General features: G+C 31.4%; 1 protein-coding gene and 1 long non-coding RNA gene across 2 annotated transcripts; one reads left to right on the top strand and one right to left on the bottom strand.

Moving 5' to 3' along the window:
- Positions 1–5,409: 5,409 nt before the first annotated feature.
- LOC134266428 (doublesex- and mab-3-related transcription factor A2-like) lies at positions 5,410–8,006 on the bottom strand. The gene is made up of 2 exons (XM_062748671.1): positions 7,601–8,006; positions 5,410–6,206 (listed from the first exon to the last, which is right to left on the bottom strand). The coding sequence occupies exons 1-2, from the start codon at positions 7,980–7,982 to the stop codon at positions 5,410–5,412; spliced, it is 1,179 nt and encodes a 392-aa protein (XP_062604655.1). The 5' UTR covers positions 7,983–8,006.
- Positions 8,007–19,668: 11,662 nt separating this feature from the next.
- On the top strand, positions 19,669–21,592 carry LOC134266427 (uncharacterized). Its single transcript, XR_009991974.1, has 3 exons — positions 19,669–19,962; positions 20,243–20,347; positions 21,352–21,592. It is a non-coding gene; the product is annotated as an uncharacterized LOC134266427 (long non-coding RNA).
- Positions 21,593–23,578: the final 1,986 nt, after the last annotated feature.

Genomic DNA, 23,578 nt, shown 5'->3' with positions numbered 1-23,578 from the left:
CACCCAAGAACAATTATTTGTTTAATATCAAACTGAATGTAAAATAGATTCAATTTCTTTATTTAATCGTTTCTTAATTAAGTTCCCCACCAGAATGAGAAAAAAGTTCAATAAAAGAATTGGAAATAATTTGGGCTTTATATTTTGGGAGGGCTAACATTTTCCAAAACAGTAGTGATTAAATTTGTGGTGTCATCGGTCCCCTTCAAACCTCACGTGACGCTGTTGATGAATCACTTGGTGTTGCCCTAAAGTCGATACGTTGTAATCGGAAACCTTTTATCAAACAATGGATGAGTACTCTCCATCGTGTCATCTTCAATCTGTTTGTCCAAAGTCACTCTCAGCCCGCCGGTCACAGAGGGTTAGATCAAGCCCTTCTTCCTGTAGACTCTTCTGGATGAATTAGCAATTCATTGATAATAAAATTCACTATTTAAAAAAAGTTACATTTTTTTTTACAGAACTTGGATTCTGCTTTTGGAAATCCCTCTAATATTCAAAGTACACTTTCTTACTCAAAGTTCACTTTCTAAAGATGAAATTCTTTAAAATCGCATTTCAACAACTACATGTGTATATATACTCGCATAAAACCTTTTAAATTCCAGCCAACTAAGGTGCGTATGATCTACCTACCTTTACTGGATTCCAAAACGTTACAAAAATCCTTACAAATACACTATATTATATTTACTTCTTACCATGCATGCAAGTATTAACTGCCGTAAAGGAGAAACTTCTGACGTACAATATGTACTTCTAGAAATTATGTAAATCAGATATGGCTTTTCAAAAACTCCAAACAACTGTTAGAAAATTAAAATTCGCGAAAATTTTCACAAGTCGGTTACATCAAACGTACGACTTTTTTTCCACTTTATACAACCATTCCTCACGATAAACTAGTTTTTTTATGATTGAAAATAGCTTTTTTAAATAAATATGATAGCTAGACATTTTTACATCTTGAGATTAATCATAAACAAAATTACTTTAGAATTCACTCTGGTTCTACAGGTAAGTACTCTGAAGTTGCTATTAAAGAATACTGGAGTTTCTCATTGACAATATTTAAGTAATCTTCGGAAACCAAGTTTTATAATGAACTGTTGGAATACCGATGGACCCTAACAAGAAAATGTAAAAAAAATCTGTGGGAATTAACTGTGCTTCTTTATAAGCGGATCTATTTTCATATTCTATGAAGCAGAATTTATTCAAAAACTACCTCAAGAGAAAAAGAAAACACTTAAGTATTGCCTTCATATATCGATGATGCTTAATCAGTTAACCATAGTAACTTCCATTCATATATCTATTTGATAGATCGCGGTGAACTTGAAAGAATACAAACTAGAGAGTCTGCCACATCTACCCGTTATTTCATATTTTTTTCCACTATAGACAATAACGGAAAACTAAAAAGTATATTGCAAGACAAACAAGATGATTTAAACTTTTTAACGTTAAATTTTCTTCTTTATATCTTGCTATCATCTCCATGTAGTGTTTACGTCTCCCACCTATTATTCGATACTCAAGAACATCCTTCCAATGCAATCAATTTTTAAATCAAGACTGGTCACTGATAAATAAGTTGATGTTACAGGGTTCCAACAATAATCGTAACTTCTGTGGTTGTGATAAGTGTTTGTAGAAATCATGTATATTTTTAAAAAGTATTGTGTATCTTTCATGTAAAAACATTTAGAAAATTCAAGTATTTATATATAATTAATAATAAATAATATAAAGGATATTCTATTAGTAAAATATATGGAGATAACGAACAGTATTCAAGATCAAAAATCCATAAAACAATACAAAATAGGAGCAGAGCAAACAAGGGCCTCCAAAACATCAGAGGTGGGATCAGGTGCCATGGAGGAGTGAGCATCCCCTGCCGACCGGTCACACCTGCCGTGTGCTCCTTGTTATGATCGGAAAATAACGGGAAAATCCGCCGTCAAATCAGTATATAAATAATGAACTAACCATTAGTATGAAAAAATAGTCAGTCAGCATTTGACTCAATGATAAATTGTATATAATTTGCTGACAAGGTCATTGTATCGACCATAGAACTTTAGAATAGATGAATTTAAACGAGACTGTGGAAATTCTTGTTTCCATCAACTTGTTTGTCAACATTTCATCTCATTTTCGAAAGTGTTCGTACGTAGAGCATGCTCTTTCGTATCGAATAAACTGAGATATATAAACTCCGTATGCAGGTGATGAAGGTGTATTGCTGCATAAGTAAGGGGAGTTGGCGATTGAAAAGTAAATAATACCGTTTATAATACAGCTTGGTTGTTAGATTACCATTTACGTCTTTTTCAAGTAAATTACCCAAGTATGATTACGAAACAGATGTGATAGACTCTGCGGTATCTTTGATCTCGATCGCACCAGGATATATCGTGTCGGCATAAGATCGAATGAAAATTACCATTATTTCGTCGATATATCTAAATGTCGAGTTGAAGGCCACAGCAAGTGTTTTCTCCTTTTCACGTATAAGAGTTTAGACAAATTCTGCTTCAAATGAATACAAAATAGGTCTGCTTGTCTCATTTGTATTTTTGCAATGCTTTGCGAACATATAAATAAAATTTCAATTGTATACTTTCTGCGGCAACTAAAAAAAAATTGGTATGGGTTATTGTCATGAATCTCTGTTTTGGTGTATCTTAAAATTATATTTAGACATACTGAAAGTATTAATCGGTCAGAATATGCTGATTCATTTATTAATGACAATGTAAATACCGAAAATTGAAGTAAACAATCAATTGAGTTTTCCTTGTTACGCTTTCACTTTTTAAATTTCATGCGTCAGACGCCTTGTCTTATAATATACTAGTATAACCGTTTTTCTAAATTAATTTTACCAATCTTGTATAAATTTTGAATTCAATGAGTGGAGGTATATGTATAACATTTACAAAACGATAATTAAAAATATTTAAATTTAAATTTAAACAATATTTTATTCACTGATGTTAATTAAAAATATGTAACATTAACTACATGTATTTAAATGTTTCAGAAATCGGAGCAACTTTAAGCTTTCATTCACGTAATCAGATATTTCAATTTGAGAACAAATATTTCATAATGTATAAGTGACAGAACAATCTCCTCGTGGGACATTATGTATCATATACACACGTTAAAAATCACAGGTTGGGTTGATAAAATTTTGCCACCCAGGGTCAATTACAACCGACCCAAACAAAGTTCGTGAAACGTTTTATATCTGAAGTCACCACGAAACAAGAAGGAAATTACGATGTCTAATAGAGTACCGACCACCCCCTGAACCCCTGATCAGCTTTCTGTTTCAAACGAGATTTCATTATTAGGATTATAACTGTCAACACTGAAGGATAAATTCCCCCGAGGGTCGTTTATCGCAGTTAAGTTGGCAGTAAGTGGTTAACCGTACAAAGTTTGCCTACTCGACTGTCAGTGTGGCGCATTCGATACACTCTGCCTCGGTGATAACCCTATAGGTGTGCTGTTCTCACGAAGCAGGCTGGCGACTTAGAATCGACCGCACCGCGATGCATACTTCTGCTGCTATTGCAATCCCATTTCTGTACGTTGCAATCTTTTCAAAAATTGTACTTTTATTCATTGATAAATCATTTACATAATTACATAAACAGCTGGCTACGGTACATCTGCAAGCGATCGCTCATTTTTTCTGTAAAAATGTTCCATAATCATACAGTTTATAAAAACAATTTTGATAAGAACAGCCTTTAATTGAAATTTTATCGAACATACATGTATGATAACGTGGTCAATTTGCTTAATTGTTCTTCGCCGTCATAAGAGGCGGTACCTGACATGATATTTATAACGTAAGGATTTTTGTGAATGACCAAATTCATTAATCATGGAATCAGATTGTCATGTCCTCCGACCTTCTTCCCCAAAATGAACAAACAAACAAAAACAAACTAACACAAAAACACAAATAAAAAATTGAAATAAGGCATGGAAAATTCAGGCTTTGGTATATAGTCTTTATATAAATTAAAAAATAATGAAAAAAAAATATACTAAATGCTAATAATTTTTCTCATTATATTTTTAATACATTTGTAGTTTCAAGAAAGCTCTAGCTCCAGCAGTTATTTTGCATAATAAAATGATTTATTCACCATTAATTAAAAAATATAATTATACACCTTTCAAAAATACTAAGTGATCGCAAAGATATACTTTCCTTTCTAATAGCAAAATAAAAGACGATTATTCTCCAGAGTCAAGCTTTAAACTTCCTATTGAAACAAAACCAAAGTTTTTTCTTAATTATGCCCGAAACAGCTTAAAGAAATTCTCAAAGTTATATATTTGTTTAAAAAATATAACTTTTATTTCAGGAAAAAGTATGGCGCCGATGGATCCTTTTTCGACACTTTCATTTGTTTGCGATATAAAGGAAACACTAACTGGTAAATGATCTTGTTTAGAAAATTGATTACTTATATAGACATTTCGAACTAGTCTTGTTTTGAATAAAGAAACTTTAGTTGTATCTCTTACAGTATATATACAATGTTAATTCTTTTGCAAACATGTCATTTTTTGCAAAAGAAATATTAACGGATATTTTTAAGTTTTCAATTGGTATGAACAATGGATCAGTATCTATCAGAGAGAGAGAGAGAGAGAGAGAGAGAGAGAGAGAGAGAGTTTTCTATGTTTAATGTTTGGCGACTGACATGTATCTAATACTCAGTATCTATTTATACAGATCTACCAAAGACCACCAACACTAGTCAACTGTCTCAGATATTGGATAACTCTACAAACACAAAGCTTGTGTGAAGTGGCCTTCAAAGTCAACACATCAAGACCAAATCGGAACAGAAAAGACCTCTCTCCGCTTAACAAGCAGATTTATTTGTTAAACTTTGGCCGTATTTGACTTTTTATAAACAGATTTTAATGATAACGACCAAGACTAGCCAAACAAATGTAGTGCCACCAAAGTCAAGTTTCCATCTGACGTGTTATCTGATATATTTGTCCGTTTTCTCTTTGTTGAAGACATGATTCACATTGTAAATGAAAACTGAGTTCTTAAAACTCACTTAAAACCCAACATTATGATATTTTTCGAAGTGAAGTGAAAAAGAATAATTTTTTTTTCATTTGTCTATGTCGAAAAGAAAAGATGAAACTTACAGACAAGGTGAAATCAATTGCATAGGCACTGAAAAGGTTATCAGTGATGAGTAAAATGAAGAAAATGAAAATCAAAGGAGACTAAACTTTCGTTTGAAAATATTTGACAAAGAATCTTATAATTTCAAATTTTATTAATTAAACCTAATAACATATGAAGTATTTTAATAAAACAACATCTGCATTGACTACAAAAATTGTTCACTCTCTGTCTCGATCACGTGACCCTTCGTCCCACATCTCTGACTCGTGTCCATTTTCTGTGTTCACGGTTTTTCCTGAATGTTTTTCAGAGAGAGTCTTACGGCAGGAGTCACCCATGTCTATTCTGTAAGGTGTTAACGGAAACGAACCGCTGAAAAATCCCGGAAGTGGTGCTGACGTCAGAGGATGCAAACGAGGGTATGTCAGTTGATTGTTTGGCGGGAAGATGTCGGGTCTAACAGAACCAGATACACTCTGTAGGTAAGAGGGTCGTAAACTGTCTGCTGTGAAGTTTGTTAAATGAGATTGAAAGGCCGAGTGGATCCCTGAAGGAGTGAACGGTCCAGCAGACGAGAAGGGGGTAAAAGCAGAGCCCGAACCAGTGGGCGACAATCTTGTAACACCGTTTAACGATTTCATGGCGGATCCATATTGAAAATATGGATGAGGCCTGAAGTCTGATTTCACATGCGGTAAAGTTTGGTTTGAAATCATTGTTTCTTGACTGGATAAAAATTGTTCAATTGACTTCACCAAATCTCCATTACAACCCTGCAGTACAAGTTCTAGCACTGATTTTCTATGAAATGGAAAAATCCTCTCTAGTATTTCCAAATTAGATAAACGACCCGGAAGAAATGCATTTGGTGGCAGCAGAGAGTGCACTGAGTAGGATGTTGGTGCCGTGACCTTCACCTTGACAGAATCATTCTCTTCAGTCGAATCTGGTGATGACGTATCATGGCGTGGTTTTGTCACTTCCTTTGCAATAGGTCTCCCATTTTGAGCTGGTTCTGGAAAGCAAATAAATATAACAAATAAATCTACAACAAGTAATAATGAGTTAATTGATTTAAGATTGTTTGATTTTTTTAGGATTAATATCTTACATAATTATTCTAAGTTTTACTAAACTGTTCAAAAAAATTTAAGTTTTGGAACATTGAGAGTTTTTACCTTTAATATTTGTGTGTATTTAAAGACGGGAAAAAATAATGGTATTTTTTAAAGACAATATTATTCTTATATTTTGTTCTTTGTTGCTGTTTTAAAAAAAAAATTTCTTGCAAAAAATATGAGTATAAAAATCAAGTTTGTTTCATATCAATATTATCAAAGGGATATAATGATATTATTATTTAAAACTATATTTACGTCGATTCATTTTAAAAAAAAAATGTTTAAAGTATTTTCCATTCTTTTCTGCTAACTGATACTTCAAAATTTAAAAGACCGAAAGCAATTTTTTTAATGGGATTGTAGAATATTTATAGCTATAGTGGTCTTCCAACATTTGTTTTCAATGAAGTATAAAATTCAGGACCCCTTGCTAAATATTCAAAATAAATATCGACTTTGACACCGACAAAATGTATCTGTGGCTAATTTTGTTGGCTTCATCAAACACTCGAGGCGATTCATATATGATACTCCTGAACTCCTGAGAAATAAGATATTCCTGTGATTAGTAATAAAATGAATATCTATTTCAAATATTGAAGAACAATATTCTAAGAATTTAAACCAAAGTAATCAAGTAATCAGTTCTATGAAATTTAATGCAACGTATCGGCTAAAAGTAAAAATCACAAAAACTGAGATAAAATAAGCATCCTCTCCAACGTATAAAAATAAAATTGAGTAAGAAATTCAAATAAGGTCCCTTGTATTTTACATTTATTGTGACAAAATATTGTTTAAAAAATATATTTTTTTATTGAAATAAAATTGTTATTTTATCAGTGGAAACTTATCCTTATATTTCAAAGAAGTGAATTGGTTATCCATTGTAGGAACTTAACATTTAAATGTATGTAATAAAATAAGCGCTCTATCTTTCTACACGACTAATTTTCTTTTTTAAAAAAACATCGAATTTCATTTCACTTTTCCTTATGTAAATTATAATATGCTTCAAAATTGCTAGAAATAAGTACCGACATACAGAGAAATATTTTAAAAAAATAATTCGGAAACAAATTCCTTTACCTCTTTTTAGCTATAATTAAATAGACCTTTAGTAAATCCAAATTAAAAGCAAAATTTTTCAGTTTTCAATCTTCTTCTCCTTTATTTTAAATTACAAATTTCTACAAGAACTTCTTAGAATTCTTTCTATTTTTTTTTAAATTAAATTTGCAGAGAATTTCATATTTATTTAGTTTTTAGTTTTTAATTTGCCACATACCATTTTCATCACTTGAATTGTCTTCTGGTTCATCGGTCTCGCTTTCTTGGCTTTTGGAGTCTTTTTCTTTAGGTGGGGACACAGTCCCCGGCCCCCAGAGCGGCCCTTGTGTCATTATAGGGAGCGATCCCTCAGTTGCACACCTTAGCCCCAGTGCTATAGCATCTTCGGCTGCCTGTTGGCGCTTTAGTGCTACCTGCGCCGCCATGACCCTCTGACGTTCAGCAATAAGACTACATTTTGCACAGTTGCAATCTTTGAATTTACAATGGCGTTTGTGTCCTTTCAGCCAGGATACCATTCCGTGGTTCCTACAGCGGGCACATTTCGGTTTCCGTGTCCCCTTCTCGGTAATGGGGTAGAGCGCCGTTACCGGGTTCATGTCGAATGGATATTAGTGTCTCCCCTTTCCTCTCTAAGCTTTTATTTGATGAAAATCTTGACGTGATAATACCATATCACAGAAAAATATAGTTTTGATACGATATCGTATGGAAATAAATGAAAGGTGCTTAGACTGTACCGCCCTCCCAGAGTTCAACAGGCGTTGGTCAATGGCTTTTCAGTTGAATTCAATTGGATCTTGGAGAGCGCTTGTCGAGCGTACGCACACAGAAAGGGCTTCTTATTGGTGCGTTTACCGAAAACAGACACGACTGTCTGTCAACGATTAAATATTCTCACATAGTGTAAAATATTTGCACTTTTGAAATACGATTGTGTTTGACTAGGGTGATGTTTAAATTAACCGACAGTAAAGAAATTAGCAAATATCATTATGTTGACATAATTTGACGGTTTTATCAATTTAAAGGGCTATCATTTTATAATTCCAGCAATTTTCTAATTATACACTTTCAATTTTCAATAATTCTTCAGGTTTTATTGCCCCATAAAGACATGAATAGAAGTAAACATTTCTCTGAAAGTCTATGTTATAATTATCAAAAGTAGCTACTTTTTAAACATTCTGCTCGGTCTAATATTTGAGCTTGTCGCCTTTTCATGCCGAGAAGCTCTCAAAATCTGAAATAATAGGAACATTGGGTACAGCTTTTGTGGACTTGCTAAAGAACGATCATTTAAACATCTGTAAATTATATCTTATTAAGATGTGTCACAAATATCTAACGAACATTTCTCGAACACTTAAAAACTTTTTTGATATTTCCTATTGCTTTTTTGCTAATCAAATACATTTATAATAGAATGAAATTTAATTAAATTAAATAATATCTTGATGTATGTAATTGATGAAATCTATTGGTGGCCCCTCAATAAAAAGTTCAGACGAGCCATGGGAACTGAATATAGTTTTGTTATTGGTCTCCTATGTAGTTTAATTGCATTATTGTAAAATAAACACCTCGTGATTAATTAGACAGTTTTAATAATAGGCTATTATTATAAAATAATAAAAAAAAAACTACATATGACGAACCTTGTTCATTCCATTACTTTCAGATTTGAGGTTCATTTCCAAGATCAAAATTGTTATGTATGTATTGCTTCTCATTTTATCACTGTCTTAAATATTATTTTTTAACCTAAAATTGAAAAAAAAATTTAAATGTTTATGATGTAATATAATCATTTTCAACTTAAGGTTGAAAATAATAATAATAAAACACTACTTTGAATTTTTTAATTTACTAAAAAATAACTTGAGGTCAACATATACAAGTAAATTATATAAAAAAAACTTTGATATAGATCGAAACAAACAAGGACAATTCAAAATGTAAATTTTCATTTAAAAAATGTATTCTTGTTCTTGAAATTAAAAATGTACATTAAAAATTGTTGATTTTATAAAAAAAAATTTCTTTCTGTACTTAGATGCAATGTAAACAATTTATCAAGAAGATACAAAAATAAGCACTTCTTCAATATAAATAAATAGATATTAAATACCAAAGCTGTAAGAAAGCATTCAAAATTAAAAAAAAGAGAGAGAGAAGTTATATAACAAAAGGAAAAATTAATTCGTACAATTATTCAGTGATTGGTTCAATCTTGCTAACACTTGAAACCTTGACAAATTGTTCACGTTGAAGTTGTTTAAAGAATGATATTATTTTTCTTTCAAATTTTAAGAAAGAACAACTTCAATGTACATTTGAAGAAATAAGAAAGCACAGTATTTTTTTTTATTTTCGAAGTTTTACGTTTGAGACGTCTTTGATATTTTTTTCTACTTACATGTATATACAATTTTTTCTAGATTATTATAAAATATTTAAAGTTTAATTTAGTGTCATTCTAAAATACTTGAATATAAATAATACATGTACTAACATCTTCAAATCTCTAAGGTGTAATAGATCCACAGATAATACATAGATAGAACTGTACACATTTAAATCAAAAATTGTCATGACGTGCAGACTGATACATTTAATAAAATTCTTACATTAGTTTAAGCTTTGTACTTCAAATGTATGTAATTAAACATTAACCTTAAACATGACTTTATAAGTCGCAAAAACGTAACAAGAGTGCATTTAAATGTTATGCCACAACTGCTGTAAAATATTTAAGAAATAAGGTATCATTTTTAAACATCTATCGGGATATAAATACGGGTTGGTCACGAGATTAAATTCCATAAAGCCCGAAGGGCTTTATGATGAATTTAATCTCGTACCAACCCGTATTTATAGCCCGATAGATGTCTTAAAATGATACCTTATTACTTATATTTACATTTGTGACTTATTCATACTTTATATTTGCCTGACTGTGACTTTTAGCGTGTGAGAATGCATTATTTTTCAAACTCAACGGCAAGTATGTAATCCACTGAACGCGCGTCGACCCTTTATGACGTCACTGAGAAATTACGTCAAACGATTATCCATACACACATCTATGACCTATTGACCCCGTACCTGTATTTATACAGTTATGGATACGCATTCCTTTCAGTAGTGTTATATAAAGAAAAACATTTGCAAATGTAAATATTTAACAATAACAGATTATCATCAAAATTCGACATACCAATCGCTTATCTATTTCAATTTTGCCTTAAAATCCTATTCCATCATATAAAATAATTAAAAAAAAATCATAAGTAAAACATAACGCTGGATTTTGTTTATCTCTGCAAAGCAGTTACCGACGTTGTTATGACGTTACTCTTCTCCGACGTTGTTATGACGTTACTCATCTCCGACGTTGTTATGACGTTACTCATCTCCACTTTAAATCAGTTCATTATAGCATATCTTTTTGACCTCCGACACGTACTTCTTTTTAATAATCTTTTTGACTATAAATCCTCTTGTTTTTAGTTCAAGTATTAAAATTATCTGAATTTTATCCAAATGTTATTTCTAAATTCATTCGTTTTTCTGTATATTAGATATGTATCGTCATTCCAAACGAGTGTCGAAGAGAAACGTCATACTGACGGCGCTAAATTCTTGCTGTGCGGCGACAAACGACACCCATTGTTGTGTTTATTTTTGATCTTTTTTAAAAGTATTGCATATATCTGAATGGATTTAAGGGAAAAGTCAATATATATAGGTTGAGGTATTAGTATGTAAGGAATTTATGAAAATTATTTAAGATTTTATAACAGTTGTGACATTGCTTTTGAATCATCATATAGATTTGCTTTTTTTCCTTTTTTAAGATTAAAATTCTTGTGAAATTATTAAATCAAATATAAAATTTATCACCATCTTTATGTGTGTGGAACAGCCTGCTAATAAGTGATCAAATACTGTTCCATTATGCAACTAAGGTCATATGTTTAGTCGAAAGACCTTAAAACAAATCAACTCTGTATAAAAGCATCCTAATTTGAGGACAGTTGTTTAGTTTCAGTAAGAGGTCATTGAAAAACGAAGATATATTCTTAGTAAGTTTTTGAAAAGTGATGTCCCAGACTACTATATATAGACTGTACTGAATTGAAAAAGAGCAAATTTTTGAAACCCGAAGCTTGGGACTTGATATAAAAGCTAAGGCTTTTAAGCAGTCCATGGGTTTTGGGGAAAAGCTAAGAAAAAGACACACCACTGATTTATCATCATGACTTATAATTATAACATAGAACATCATTAAAAATCACAAACACATCAAAGTGTCGTTTCTTTATCATTTTATTTACATCAATTAAAAAATATATAAGCAACATAAAACCATCTGTAAGAAAATATTTGTTTGCCCTCTCCCGAATGAAAAATAAGTGTTTAAAAAATAATTGTTTTCTGACATTTATGAAAAAGTGTTGAGTCGGGGCGACAGTCGATCGGGAGAAGGTTAATAAATATCTTTAAAAAAAAAAAAAAAAAAAAAAAAAAGGTCTAATAAAATCATACACGGATTTATAAACTTAATTCCTGAACTGATACACAGAATTACCCATAAATTATCTCTCACAATTTCTATAAAGCTATTCTTGCATTAAGTAACATCCACACTCTCAGTTAAAAAATCCAGCATAAATTATAACAAAGAAAATAACACATTACATATTTTTACAACTTTTATAATTAATATTCCATAAATCCAACTGTGTATGGTTCAGCTTTAAAGGTTAAAGAATTGCAGACACCGTTAATGACTTATTTAGGTAAATAAACCATTGACTTTAGATTAAACAATTTACACACCGTATGAAAACAGTTGCAGCTAAAATATAAATTTGAAAGCTTCACCGATAAATAGCAATATACATTTCAACGCCTAGTTTACACTTTCCCGGATGCTAACATTTTACTGCTATCAAGTTTTGCAATGTGTGCGCCGAAACCTCTTGTAAATTTCACGTGTCAATCATAAGAATTTATCCTTTGAAAACAGCATTCTTGTCTTTAAATGCAATATAGATGTTAAACGTTTATACTCGATGTATGGATGCAATGTGGCACCCATTATTTAACAAAAACTAGCGGAATAAAACCACCCACGTTTTTACCAGTCCTTGTACTTTTACAAGTTCTGCAAATATATACACGGTGGTTTAAGATAGTTTGAGCTAAATTAGCTGCGATCTTAATTTCTTATAAAGACGTTTTACTTCAAAATTGTAAGTTTAACAGAAAAAAAACATTTTTAAAATATTTTCAGTTATCTTTGATTAGTAAAAACTGACTACGGACTTTGATTGAAGCAAAATACCTACTTAACGTCTTTTACACAGTTTATATTATTATGATTTACACTCAGTTTTTAGTATAAAACATTTTCTTATTGATAAATTAATGCTCATTTTAAGACTTACTGATCATAAAAAGTTTAAGACCACTTGCCACTAAAAGTCATCAAAAGCACACTAATTTATATTTTTGAAATTGAAATATGAAGTTAAATCATTTTTTGTAAAGATCGGTTAAATAAAAGTAAAGTTTATTCAGGGGAATGACAGAATTTTAGAAAATAGACATCCACGTGCACGACATAATATCAAATAACAACATGAACAATAGTCACTTTTAATTATATGTCGTCTCCCGGTAAGCTTAAAATGAAAGATATCTAAAGGAATCTGACACATCTGTTTTACATGTAGATTTTTTAGTTATTGGTAACATAACAACAAAGTTTTATACATGAAAAACGTGATGGCAACTTTTTAAACGTTAATATCCTATACTTATGTAGCAATATGCTCTTATCATCTGCATATGAGATTTATGTCTCTCGGTTGATTCGATACAGAACGGCATGTTCTACGTATGGAGCATTTTTTAGACGAGGAAAACTTGACAAACAAGATAATGAAAGAAGAATATCACCATTCTTGTTTAAAGTAATAATTTTGAAAGTTCTATGGTCGAAACAATGATCTTATCAGAAAATACAATTTATCATCTCATGCTGACTGACTGTTTTTCATACTAATTGTTAGTGCATTATATACACCTGTAATGTTTACGATTTTTTTTTCGATCCTTACTCCTCTATAACACCTTTACTTCTGATGTTTAGAGGTCCGTTTGTTGTGCTCCTTTTTGTAGAGTTTAAATGGACTCCTTATTTATTTCATTACGAATTTTTACTCTTATAAGAGTATCAGTAGTCCTTTAATTACATGCAGATTTTTTTTTCGAGCACATCAAACATTTTCAATCAATTTTTGAAAACATGGGTAGATTTTTCGCCAGCAATTCTAATCATTGAAAAGTTTTTTTCTTGACAAATAGCACTGAGCATAATATCTTTATTAAGAGAAGAGGAAAGTGATACTTTGCTGTTTTTTTACTGCTCTAAACAACAAAACAATTTTCAAAATTAAAGTATTAAAACTTAAAAACTTTTCGTCTTTTTACAAAAAAAAAAAAATTCGTTCAATAAATGTTTTATAGTCGACTGATCTTCTAAAACTTTTCAACAAAATTGCATCCTTTTTTGTGGTAAGTTGCGTAAATATTTCATGTAAAACGTACAAGGTTTCTGGATGTAAATGTATATCTTGTTACATACGCATCCTCTACTTTGAAAAATTGAACAATCTTCATTTGCATAGTTCTACACACTTACAGGAGTTAACTTGTAAGCATTGCTTACTGTGTAGCTTACGAGGTACACAGAGTGACAGACTAAATATTTAATCTCAGCGAGTGGTGCCATCCACCGTTTGAATGTTTGAACGGTAGGGTTTCAATATTTAGTTTATTGTACCTGTTTATTAATTTTGTATACTATAAGAGTACTTTGTTGACACAGAAGATGAGATCGGGTACCAAAGAGGACTGGGTGTTATCAGTGAAGCAAAGGAGGGCTTTGTCTTTCTTTTTAAAAATTCGAGCTTCTTATCTTAATAATAAGAAGCTACCCATTTTTGTATAAGAAGAGAGAAATTTACACATATTTTGACGGCAATTCATTTCTTTACAATTCATTTCAATTACAAAATTAACAAAATGTTTCTTACAAATGTAACTATGATTAAAATAAACCATGTATCTTTAATTCTCTAAGAAGTAGTTAGAGAATTGGAAAATAATACATAATAAAATTTACAAATTGTTATCTCTTTGGTGGTTCTATCAAATTATTTTTGGAACTTCGAAATTTTCTTCTGCAAAATTACACACTTTTTTAACAAAAGAAAGATTTTTACAAGGAATTAAAAGTAAGCTCTTTAACCTCTGCGATTCAGTTATCAGTGTTTACAATTATTAGTATATCACATCGTCATCTGTATTGAATTGAAACCATGTATCTGGCACCTCGATTGTTTATTTCTCTTTAGAAGCTTGAAATCATACCATAGCATATGGTGACAATCAGATTTGGCGAATTTGTTTTCATAAAAGTATCTCGCTTGTGTGTAACTGACATGTTGTCATGTTTAGGCTTATTATTGCTAAACAAATCAAAGATAGGACCACCGGATGGGATTTGGTAGAGGGGCCGGGAAAATATCGAAATGAAAATATAGATTAAAAATATTAAAAGAACTGAACGGTGATAGGCGGGAATGGGGATGAGTATGACTATCCCCTCACTTAAAAATGTTTTAATTTGAGGAATCTTAATGTGCATTTAGCATATTGTCTTCCCACAAATTTTTATTAAAATAGAAAATTTGGTGTTATGACTATTAATAGTCATAACACCAAATTTTCTATTTTAATAAAAATTTGTGGGAAGACAATATACTTGTACAGTGTATTATACATGTACCTGGTAATACGGCGCAACAATATTAAAACTGTTTTCATTATATGATTTCAATATGCCAAAAGACAACCTTCTAAAAAAATTAAATCATAATAAAAAAATTTCCTTAAAATTGGATGTATCAATATCGAAATGCACAAAGGCAAAAAAGATTTTAACTCTGTTTGTATTTCATGATGGCATCTATAGCCGATAAAATCTATTTTCATCGAGTTTTCCAAAGTAAATTTCTGGTTGTGAATAATCAGTTTATTTCTATATCTAATGATGTAACTAGCTGGATGTTGGAAATCTGTTTATCAGGAAGATAGCAAGAAGAAAGAGACGTACAAACAAAAATAGTCTAGCACTAACATTTTCTGAGAAACATTATCGTTTTATCATCAGTATTCAATCCTTTGTTTACCTCTTGCTCGCGTATTATTTACAGACTAAATTAAAAGCTTTTAAAACACTGCCCTGACGTTCCATTATATCTTTGTCTCATTTTTCTGATGTTTCAACATCTTTCCCTGGAAAGAGAGAAAGTAATATTAACTTTTAATTGGGATTCAATACTTGAAAGTAAAAAAAAAAAAAAATCAAGAACAGGATCACAAATTAAGCAGCTAGACTTAATCAACATTCTACATTATTTTCAAATTTTATAAAACAGCGTACTAGTGTATAAAATTTAAAATGTTATTTATTTTTTTAAATTTTAAGTTGTTGATGTTAACATTAGATGTCAATTGACAAATAAATATTCAGTTTTTGAATTTGACTGAAAATGTTGACTTGAGTAAGTTAAATGTTGACTGATGTATTTCACACAAAGTAGGTTCTTTATTTTTACACTGAATGTCAAAGGATTTCTCCGTTTGTCCAATAAAGACTCAGAGCATCCGAAGGGCGTGACCAGTTGACAGAGGATACATTCTCCTCTATGAAACCTTATCCCACTGAATCTGGATGTTATAGAGGCCCCTGCTTCCTCTGCTTCGAATAGTATTGCTTGAATTGATGTTGGGACTTGATAACTGTTCGGGATCTTCATATTTTTCACTTTATTATTTTTCATGATGGACATAAAGATTTTATTATATGTCCGATGTTCAAAAGATAGGAAACCATTACACCCTTCTTTTGACTTCTATAGTGTAGTAGGTTGTTCTTTTTTCAAATGAATATTTTAAATCATAATGGTCATAAAATTTTGATTGTTTTGCTAAGTACTTTCGTTCTACTCATTGACAATACTAAACTACCTAAAAGCTTGCTAATCGAAGTGTAAATTTTTAGCAAATGTAAATTATTCCACCACTGTTGCAATGTAGAATACCGGAATATTACTTTCCAATGTTTGTTTCTGTAGAAACCTACAGAGAATTTTTGACATCTGCTCGAGGCGACGTCAAAACTCCTTGAAACATTTCGTCCGTTATCACTATGTTTCTTGAGTCCGAATGTTTCCATTAGAGTTGATTCGATGGAGGGTTTGACATTTGTCATCCGAACACTCTAATTGTAATGTCTTCCTGAGCAAATACCCACACAAACATATTTTTTCCATTACCCGAGCTTCTTTAAACGGACATTCCGGTGTCGTTTGATTCCATGTCTTTACTTCGATTGTTACCTCCAGCTTTCTCCCGGATAAAGTGTCAATTTCTTAAATGTGTGAACATACAATTAGCTTAATAATGACACATTTATCTTCGTTGTGAAAGGTATTAGGGTAGGGAAGATTTAGTTGGTATGGTTACATACAACTACTGATGTAACTCAATTTAAATATCAAGGAGTTAACCTTTGTTTTAAGTCGTGTTTTATATTGAATGATTTTTGCAATAATTTTAAAACTCTATCCTCCTGTAGACACTGTAGTAACTTTCTGTTAATTTTGTTGATTGTTTGAGAAATTACTGAACAAACAGCTACAATCATTCAGCAAATACAGGATTGAGTATACATTCATCCCATTTACATGTATCATAAAATATTGCTGTTCTTGAGGTCAACACGATTGTTAAGCCACCTGAGGAGTCCAATGAAATATATGGAGATGTATTCAATCTCAGAAGTCTATTAAACAATACGAAATTGGAGCAGAGGAAACACATCAGAGGTGGGATCAGGTGCCATGGAGGAGTGAGCATCCCCTGCCGACCGGTCACATCAGAGATTTGCTGATATTCAATCTCAAAAGTCCATTAAACAATACAAAATACAAAATTGGAGCAGAGCAGATCTCCAAACATCTGAGGTGAGATCAGGCGTTATGGAGGAGTGAGCATCTCCTGAGCACCGGTCACACCCGAGATTGCTTGTTTCAACAACTTGTTTGTCAACAATTCACTTTTCACGTTTACGATTTTTGACAAATTCTGCTTCATATAACTACAATAATAGGTCTGCTTATTTAAAAAGGTGCAACTCCAAAAACCACAATTGTCAATCAAGAACTCCAGCATCTTTCAATATCAACTTCAAAGTACTTGTATGTAAAATCAGAATGCTTTTTAACAAAATAATTTTGCAAATGACCAATGACAAGGTAAGTAAATTTACAAGTTTCATTTTTATTCAACAAGCAGCTGTCAATGATAACAAAAAGTCTTTGACTTTATTTATCACGGAGAATGGTTGTATATAAAGTCGAACATTTTATGCTGTTGATTTTTGTAAGATTTTATGATTTCAGCGCGGGGAATTATATTTATAGTTACCACAACCGACAGAAAATATATCGTTGTTTCTACTGACAGCCTACAGGCCTACATGCTTATATAGGGAAGAAATTCTTTGTTCAAAATCCTGCAGGAAGTAGGTGTACATATCCACACCAACCCCAAATTTCTGTAAAAACTTGAACTGTATCAATTTCATTAAATGACGTTCATTGCGAAACCTCTTATACTATGTTATCCACTTTAGGTCTATGGGACATGTATATTGTACCTCAGATGCTCTAATTTCATTTCCGAGAAGGATAAAAGCTGCGAAGATGCACATTTTACTGATAAATAGATTCATCTGTAAGATACAAGTATTATCTGATTCAGTAATTATGCAAACTAGTTAAGTAAATTTCGCCAACAATGGCAACATTCTTGGTTGCTAACTTGTATGTGTTTTCTTTGATGTATAAACTTCAGGATAAAATATGAAAATGCATGTTATTTGTGTAAAATAAGGGGACACTTTTTTTAATTTGAAAATTTGTTCTTAGATGTTACTTTCTGTTTAATATATCTTATGTAACTTTCGAAACAATCTGCTAATTTTATATTTTGGTGGATTTAATTAACCTGTCATAATTTTACAAAAAGATTTACGTGAAAAACAAAGTCTTTTATTTTTTGAATTTAAGATCTATTTTAGTCCAATGTAGAGGATCTTTCAGTTAACCTGAAAGATCACGATTCAGGTGAATATACCCAAGCATGAGTGTTCGATCTCACTTGGTAAAGAGCTTGGAATCATTCAATCTTATATTAGTCTTTTATTAGCGTATTTCACTTTTTATGTCTTATTTGCTTAACCCCTTCACTTCCGTACCGGTCAAATTGACCGGTGGCGCGTTAAAACACGACTTCGCGAAAATAAGATCTCCGTATCTATTTTGTGGTAGCATGAAGGTATATAAGCTATATATCATCTTTTTGGAAATTTTCTCTACTTTTAAAATATCTAAAAAGATTATATCTTGATTGCAGGTATTTAATCGATTTTACGTTGTAAAGACAAACGAGACTTTTTGAAAATGGCGTAATTTTCCAAAGCGATTGCCGATTTTCCAGACGATTGACAATCTTTTTCCTGATTAACTCTATAAGAAAGCATGGTATATTCTTAAAGCATATTTTCTCTACTTTTAAAATATGTAAAAATTATTGTTATTACTTTAAGGTATATTTTAAAAACGAGAATTTTCTTGCACTTATGTGTTTTTTCTCGATTTTATTCGTAATATTTAAACAAAGCTCAGTTTTACGTTTATTTCTGTGTTGAAATAGGGAAAACAAAATAAAGCTGGTAAAAGTACAGAAAATTTCCTTTCCAACAAGCGCTTATAGGCCTTCTTACGCTCAGTATTTTCTTAATTACGATAATTTGAATTTGTGACCTTCGCAAAGTTCTTTATGGAAAAATCGGTCAATATTTACATGTAACGTCACTTTTCGATATTGTTGCGTCTTACTCGAAACAACAAATTCTTTTATGAGACTTTTTTGACCATTTAAATATATTTTTTACTGAAATAGATGCATAATACAAAAAAAAAATAGATTTCAAAAAACAAATAATACTTTCGTTCTGCCTTTTGTGTTCAGTGAATGTTGATTTATTCATCTACATGTAGGCCCTTAAATGATGTGTTTTTAATGAAGTGATATACAATATTGGTAAAAATTGTAGATTTCCAAAACGTCGATCTTTACTAAAAAAAAAATCAATCAGATTTTTAATATTGTTGTATCTTGTTATACTGTATACTTATTAATTTGCAATTTAATGAGATCTATATTTAACAATACAAAAACTCGTATTTATAAATAAATACGACTCATCACTGTATGAGTTGATACGAATTGAAATAAACACGTGTTTCCGCTGTGATAGCTGTAAACAAAAACATGATCCGAAATCTGAACGTCAATTTTCATGATTATTTCACGACAAAGATCCTCACATCAATGAATCAAATAATACGGACATGCCTTTAGTATTAGCAGGTGAGAATACGTGTATATTGACTGAAAAGTTTAAGTTTAAAAAGCATTAGTTCACGTTCAAAAGAAAACTAAATGTACACATGTACTAGATCTTTATGTTTCAGTGTGCGTGTTTCGTATCGTTCAGCCAATTTTGCATTGATTTGAACTTTGATGCTTTTGACAATCACTCGTAAGTTCAAAGTAAAATCAAAGTTGTCATGATAATGGATAGTTGTTTTCAGTATCTATGTAGTATGTACCAGTGTGTACATGTACAACTATCACATTGAAATTTTAGGGTGCTTTCACCATATGCAACAATACTTTCATCTATGAATACCCACCTTCTAAGCCCACCATGAACTACGAAGGTCAATTAATATGTAAAGACACCAATGAACAGGTAACGTTAAATTTTTGTTTTGGTATTGAAAATTTCTGTATTTGAAAGATTTCAAAAAATAAAGTCTTTTGAGATCACATTCATACAAGTTTATAAACATTTGATTTATATTTTGAAAAATAAGTGTTTTAAACACATAATATACAATTATTGCTGGTTTTTGAGGTCAATACGATGATTTAGCCATCTGAGGAGTACAATATTCACCGAGCCCGAAGGGCGAGGTGAATATTGTACTTCGAAGATGGCTAAATCATTGTATTGACCGAAAAAAACCAGCAATAATTGTTTTATTATATGATTCACTGATAAAATGATACAGCTCATTACTTGTTTGCATTTTATTAAGTCCTAGCAAAATACAAGAGAGTAGCAGAATTAAAATGTTGATAAACCTTACCGGCCAGTCGTTTCAATTTGAATTTTTTTAAAATCAATTTTAGTAGCCATGAAAGAAATATATAATGTCATTCTTTTTATAGGGTAGATTTTGAAAGGAAGAAGTATTATCAGGGAAAACTGACTGCCAAAAAGTAAAAAAAAATTGCTCAGTAAAAGTGTTGGAGAGGGGTCCCTGCATCCCATTTTACCACTCTCACCTAAAATATATATTTGCTTATGTTTTGTTCACATGAAAATAAAAATCATAGTCTTTTGAATAGCTTTCTAAAACAATTTGTATCAAGTTGGAATTCCCCAATCTATTTTTAGATCAATGTAGAGGAAATAAATCCTTGTATTGACCTGGAACGTCACGTGCAGGTCAATACAACGTAATATTTTTCTAACATAGTTGGATCTCAGCCAATCAGAGAGATGGAAATTATTCACTCATATAATAATACTTATGATGCTTGATTATTCATACAGACACATTATTTAAACATGTAATATCTATCTGAATGAATGCCGAGATATGGAACAAGCTGTTTTTATAGACTGCTGTTGTATTTCCAATCTGCATAAAGTATGTGGTTAGCATTTCCATTTTCTCAATTTTTCAGACACTTTCCAATTATGGTACATCATATACATGGGTGGTCAAACTCACTGGATGGTTTATCAAAACTCCCATGCTCACGAACAGCCTTGCCCCAGGAATTTTGCCCTGAAGTAACATTGCAGTCTATTGTCTCCTTTCTTTTTACAACCCTGGCAGCCATGCAGGTATGAAATCTATGAAAGCCATGAAGGGACATAGAATTTTTAAAAATTTATAAAAGTAAACCGAGTTCTTGATTTATACAATCCGTTCTCTCAGATTGACAATCTGTTATAACAAATTGCCAATTCATTCTCACAGATTATCAATTCGTTCCCTCAAATTACACAATCTGTTACCTCAGATTGTAACATGCATTCTCTTAGTTTAAATGATTCATTCCCTCGGAATGTAAACCCTTCCCATGATTTCGTTTAAATTATTTATCTGTACATATCGGATATGGTAATACATGTTTAAAAAATAGAATATTGTAGTATTTTACATCCTAACCTTTATTACATATTACGGTCCAAAATGAGAAAAATACATGAACATTTTCAAATCCATGTGCTAGTAGTGATATTTGTACAACAAAAAATCTTAGAGGTTTTTGTGTTACTTGTATATTAGAATAATTGAAAGTTTTAGATAGTAAAAGTGAATACGGGTCCTGTGTAATCATAATATTTCTAAAATAAATATACGTTGAATTAGTTATGAAAGAGGTTGGAAACGACCGGTTGCTGAAACAAAATAAATAGAACGCACTTATTGATTAAAATGGTTGGATGTATCTGTACATATATGTAATGAAATTCAAGAGCACAGATTTCCAAAATCATAAGACTGACGTTGTAACAAATCGAGATGTTGAATTAACAATCTGTGAAAACAAATTACCGGTATGTAATTCGAGATCTCAAATTATGAATCAAGGGGGCGAATTAGTAATCCTTAAGATCGGATTGTGTAATTCGAGATCTCATATTATAAATCGAGGGAACAATTTAGTAATACGTGGGATTGGATTGTCTAATTTGATTCGATATCATTTTTTACTTTTTTGAAAAATTTACGTGTCCCTTCCTGGCTTTCGTAGCATTCTAACGCCAGATTTTTTTACATGTTGCGATAGCGTAAACAGAGATCTGGCTTAGTCAGATTGCCATATATGCTATTTGTTTTAGTTCAGTAAGGATCACTTCATTATAAATAGGGATCTGACCTATAGGAACGGGCTTGGTTTTCTTGTCTACAAAAAAGCTTGTCAATTTCCGTTCTGATTAATGACATTAGGCCAAATACATTTAACAATTTGTTTTTTCCTAAATCTTTATTTCAGTGAGTAGAGGTAGAGGAAACCTTTTCATTGATTTTCTGAGTTTGTTATCTCCAAATGTAATAATTGATATTTGTCTTTACTTCTCATTGTGCATAATGGTAATGCCTACTGTCTCTGAAATTCTGTTCTTTATGTCTAGGCTATTTATCCGTGGATTTAATAAAATTAAAAATGTCATTAATGTGTGCAAATTATATAGGCCTAAATGAAATCCAAGGGAGTACAGTTACTGATATATGTAGCCAAAATCAATGTGATTAAATTCTAAGGAATATATACAATTGAAAATCGACGCAGCTCAATGCTGTCAAGAATATCTGTATCAAATAACACAGAGTGAGTTACTCTTGTCCTCGGAGAAAGTGTGCTTATACTGAGGGTTGTTCCGCCTGACTGACAACTGTGCATTGGATTGTTATGATTTGACATCTCTTTAGTTTTTCTTGTATCAAGAATGGGCATACATAAACGATAGATAATTGAAGGAAAATACACAAGTCTATTAAAAAAAATTAAATTGTCTTTAAAAAGGCGAAATTTAAAACTTTAAAAGTGTGGTGCCAGGTGCATTTCACGGAGTAAAACCAACTCATATATCAACTGAGCTAGTCCGTATATAAAAATGACTGGTCGACATTTGAAGCAGATTTTCAAAATCAGGTTTCCTTATTTTTTGTAAGTTTTTTGGGAATTTCGACCCTAGGGCAGGGGTGCCCCTAAAAAAATCCTACCTTAAATCATTCCTTACATCATAACCTATCAAAATATCACAATTCTATTTAGGGGCAGGCCTGCCCTGAAGGACTTCTAGACCAAAATTCATGCAAAAATCAACGCTTTAACGGACAAAATGGTGTTTCAGCCAACTTTGGAGGTTTATTGTAAAGTTGTAAATAATAAATTT

Source organism: Saccostrea cucullata, unplaced genomic scaffold (genome assembly GCF_032062105.1).
Source record: "Saccostrea cucullata isolate Sc308-1 unplaced genomic scaffold, CSIRO_AGI_Scuc_v1 ctg10021, whole genome shotgun sequence".
NCBI classification, from domain to species: domain Eukaryota; kingdom Metazoa; phylum Mollusca; class Bivalvia; order Ostreida; family Ostreidae; genus Saccostrea; species Saccostrea cuccullata.
The sequence above is the reverse complement of the archived record's forward strand: the minus strand, read 5'-3'. Positions and strand labels throughout refer to the sequence as shown.

Bases quoted from the DNA above. Each gene is read 5' to 3' on its own strand.
- LOC134266428 (XM_062748671.1), bottom strand. From the start codon at position 7,982: ATGAACCCGGTAACGGCGCTCTACCCCATTACCGAGAAGGGGACACGG. The intron at 6,207-7,600 runs GTATGTGGCAAA...TTTGCTTTCCAG, and splicing joins CAATTCAAGTGATGAAAATG to AACCAGCTCAAAATGGGAGA.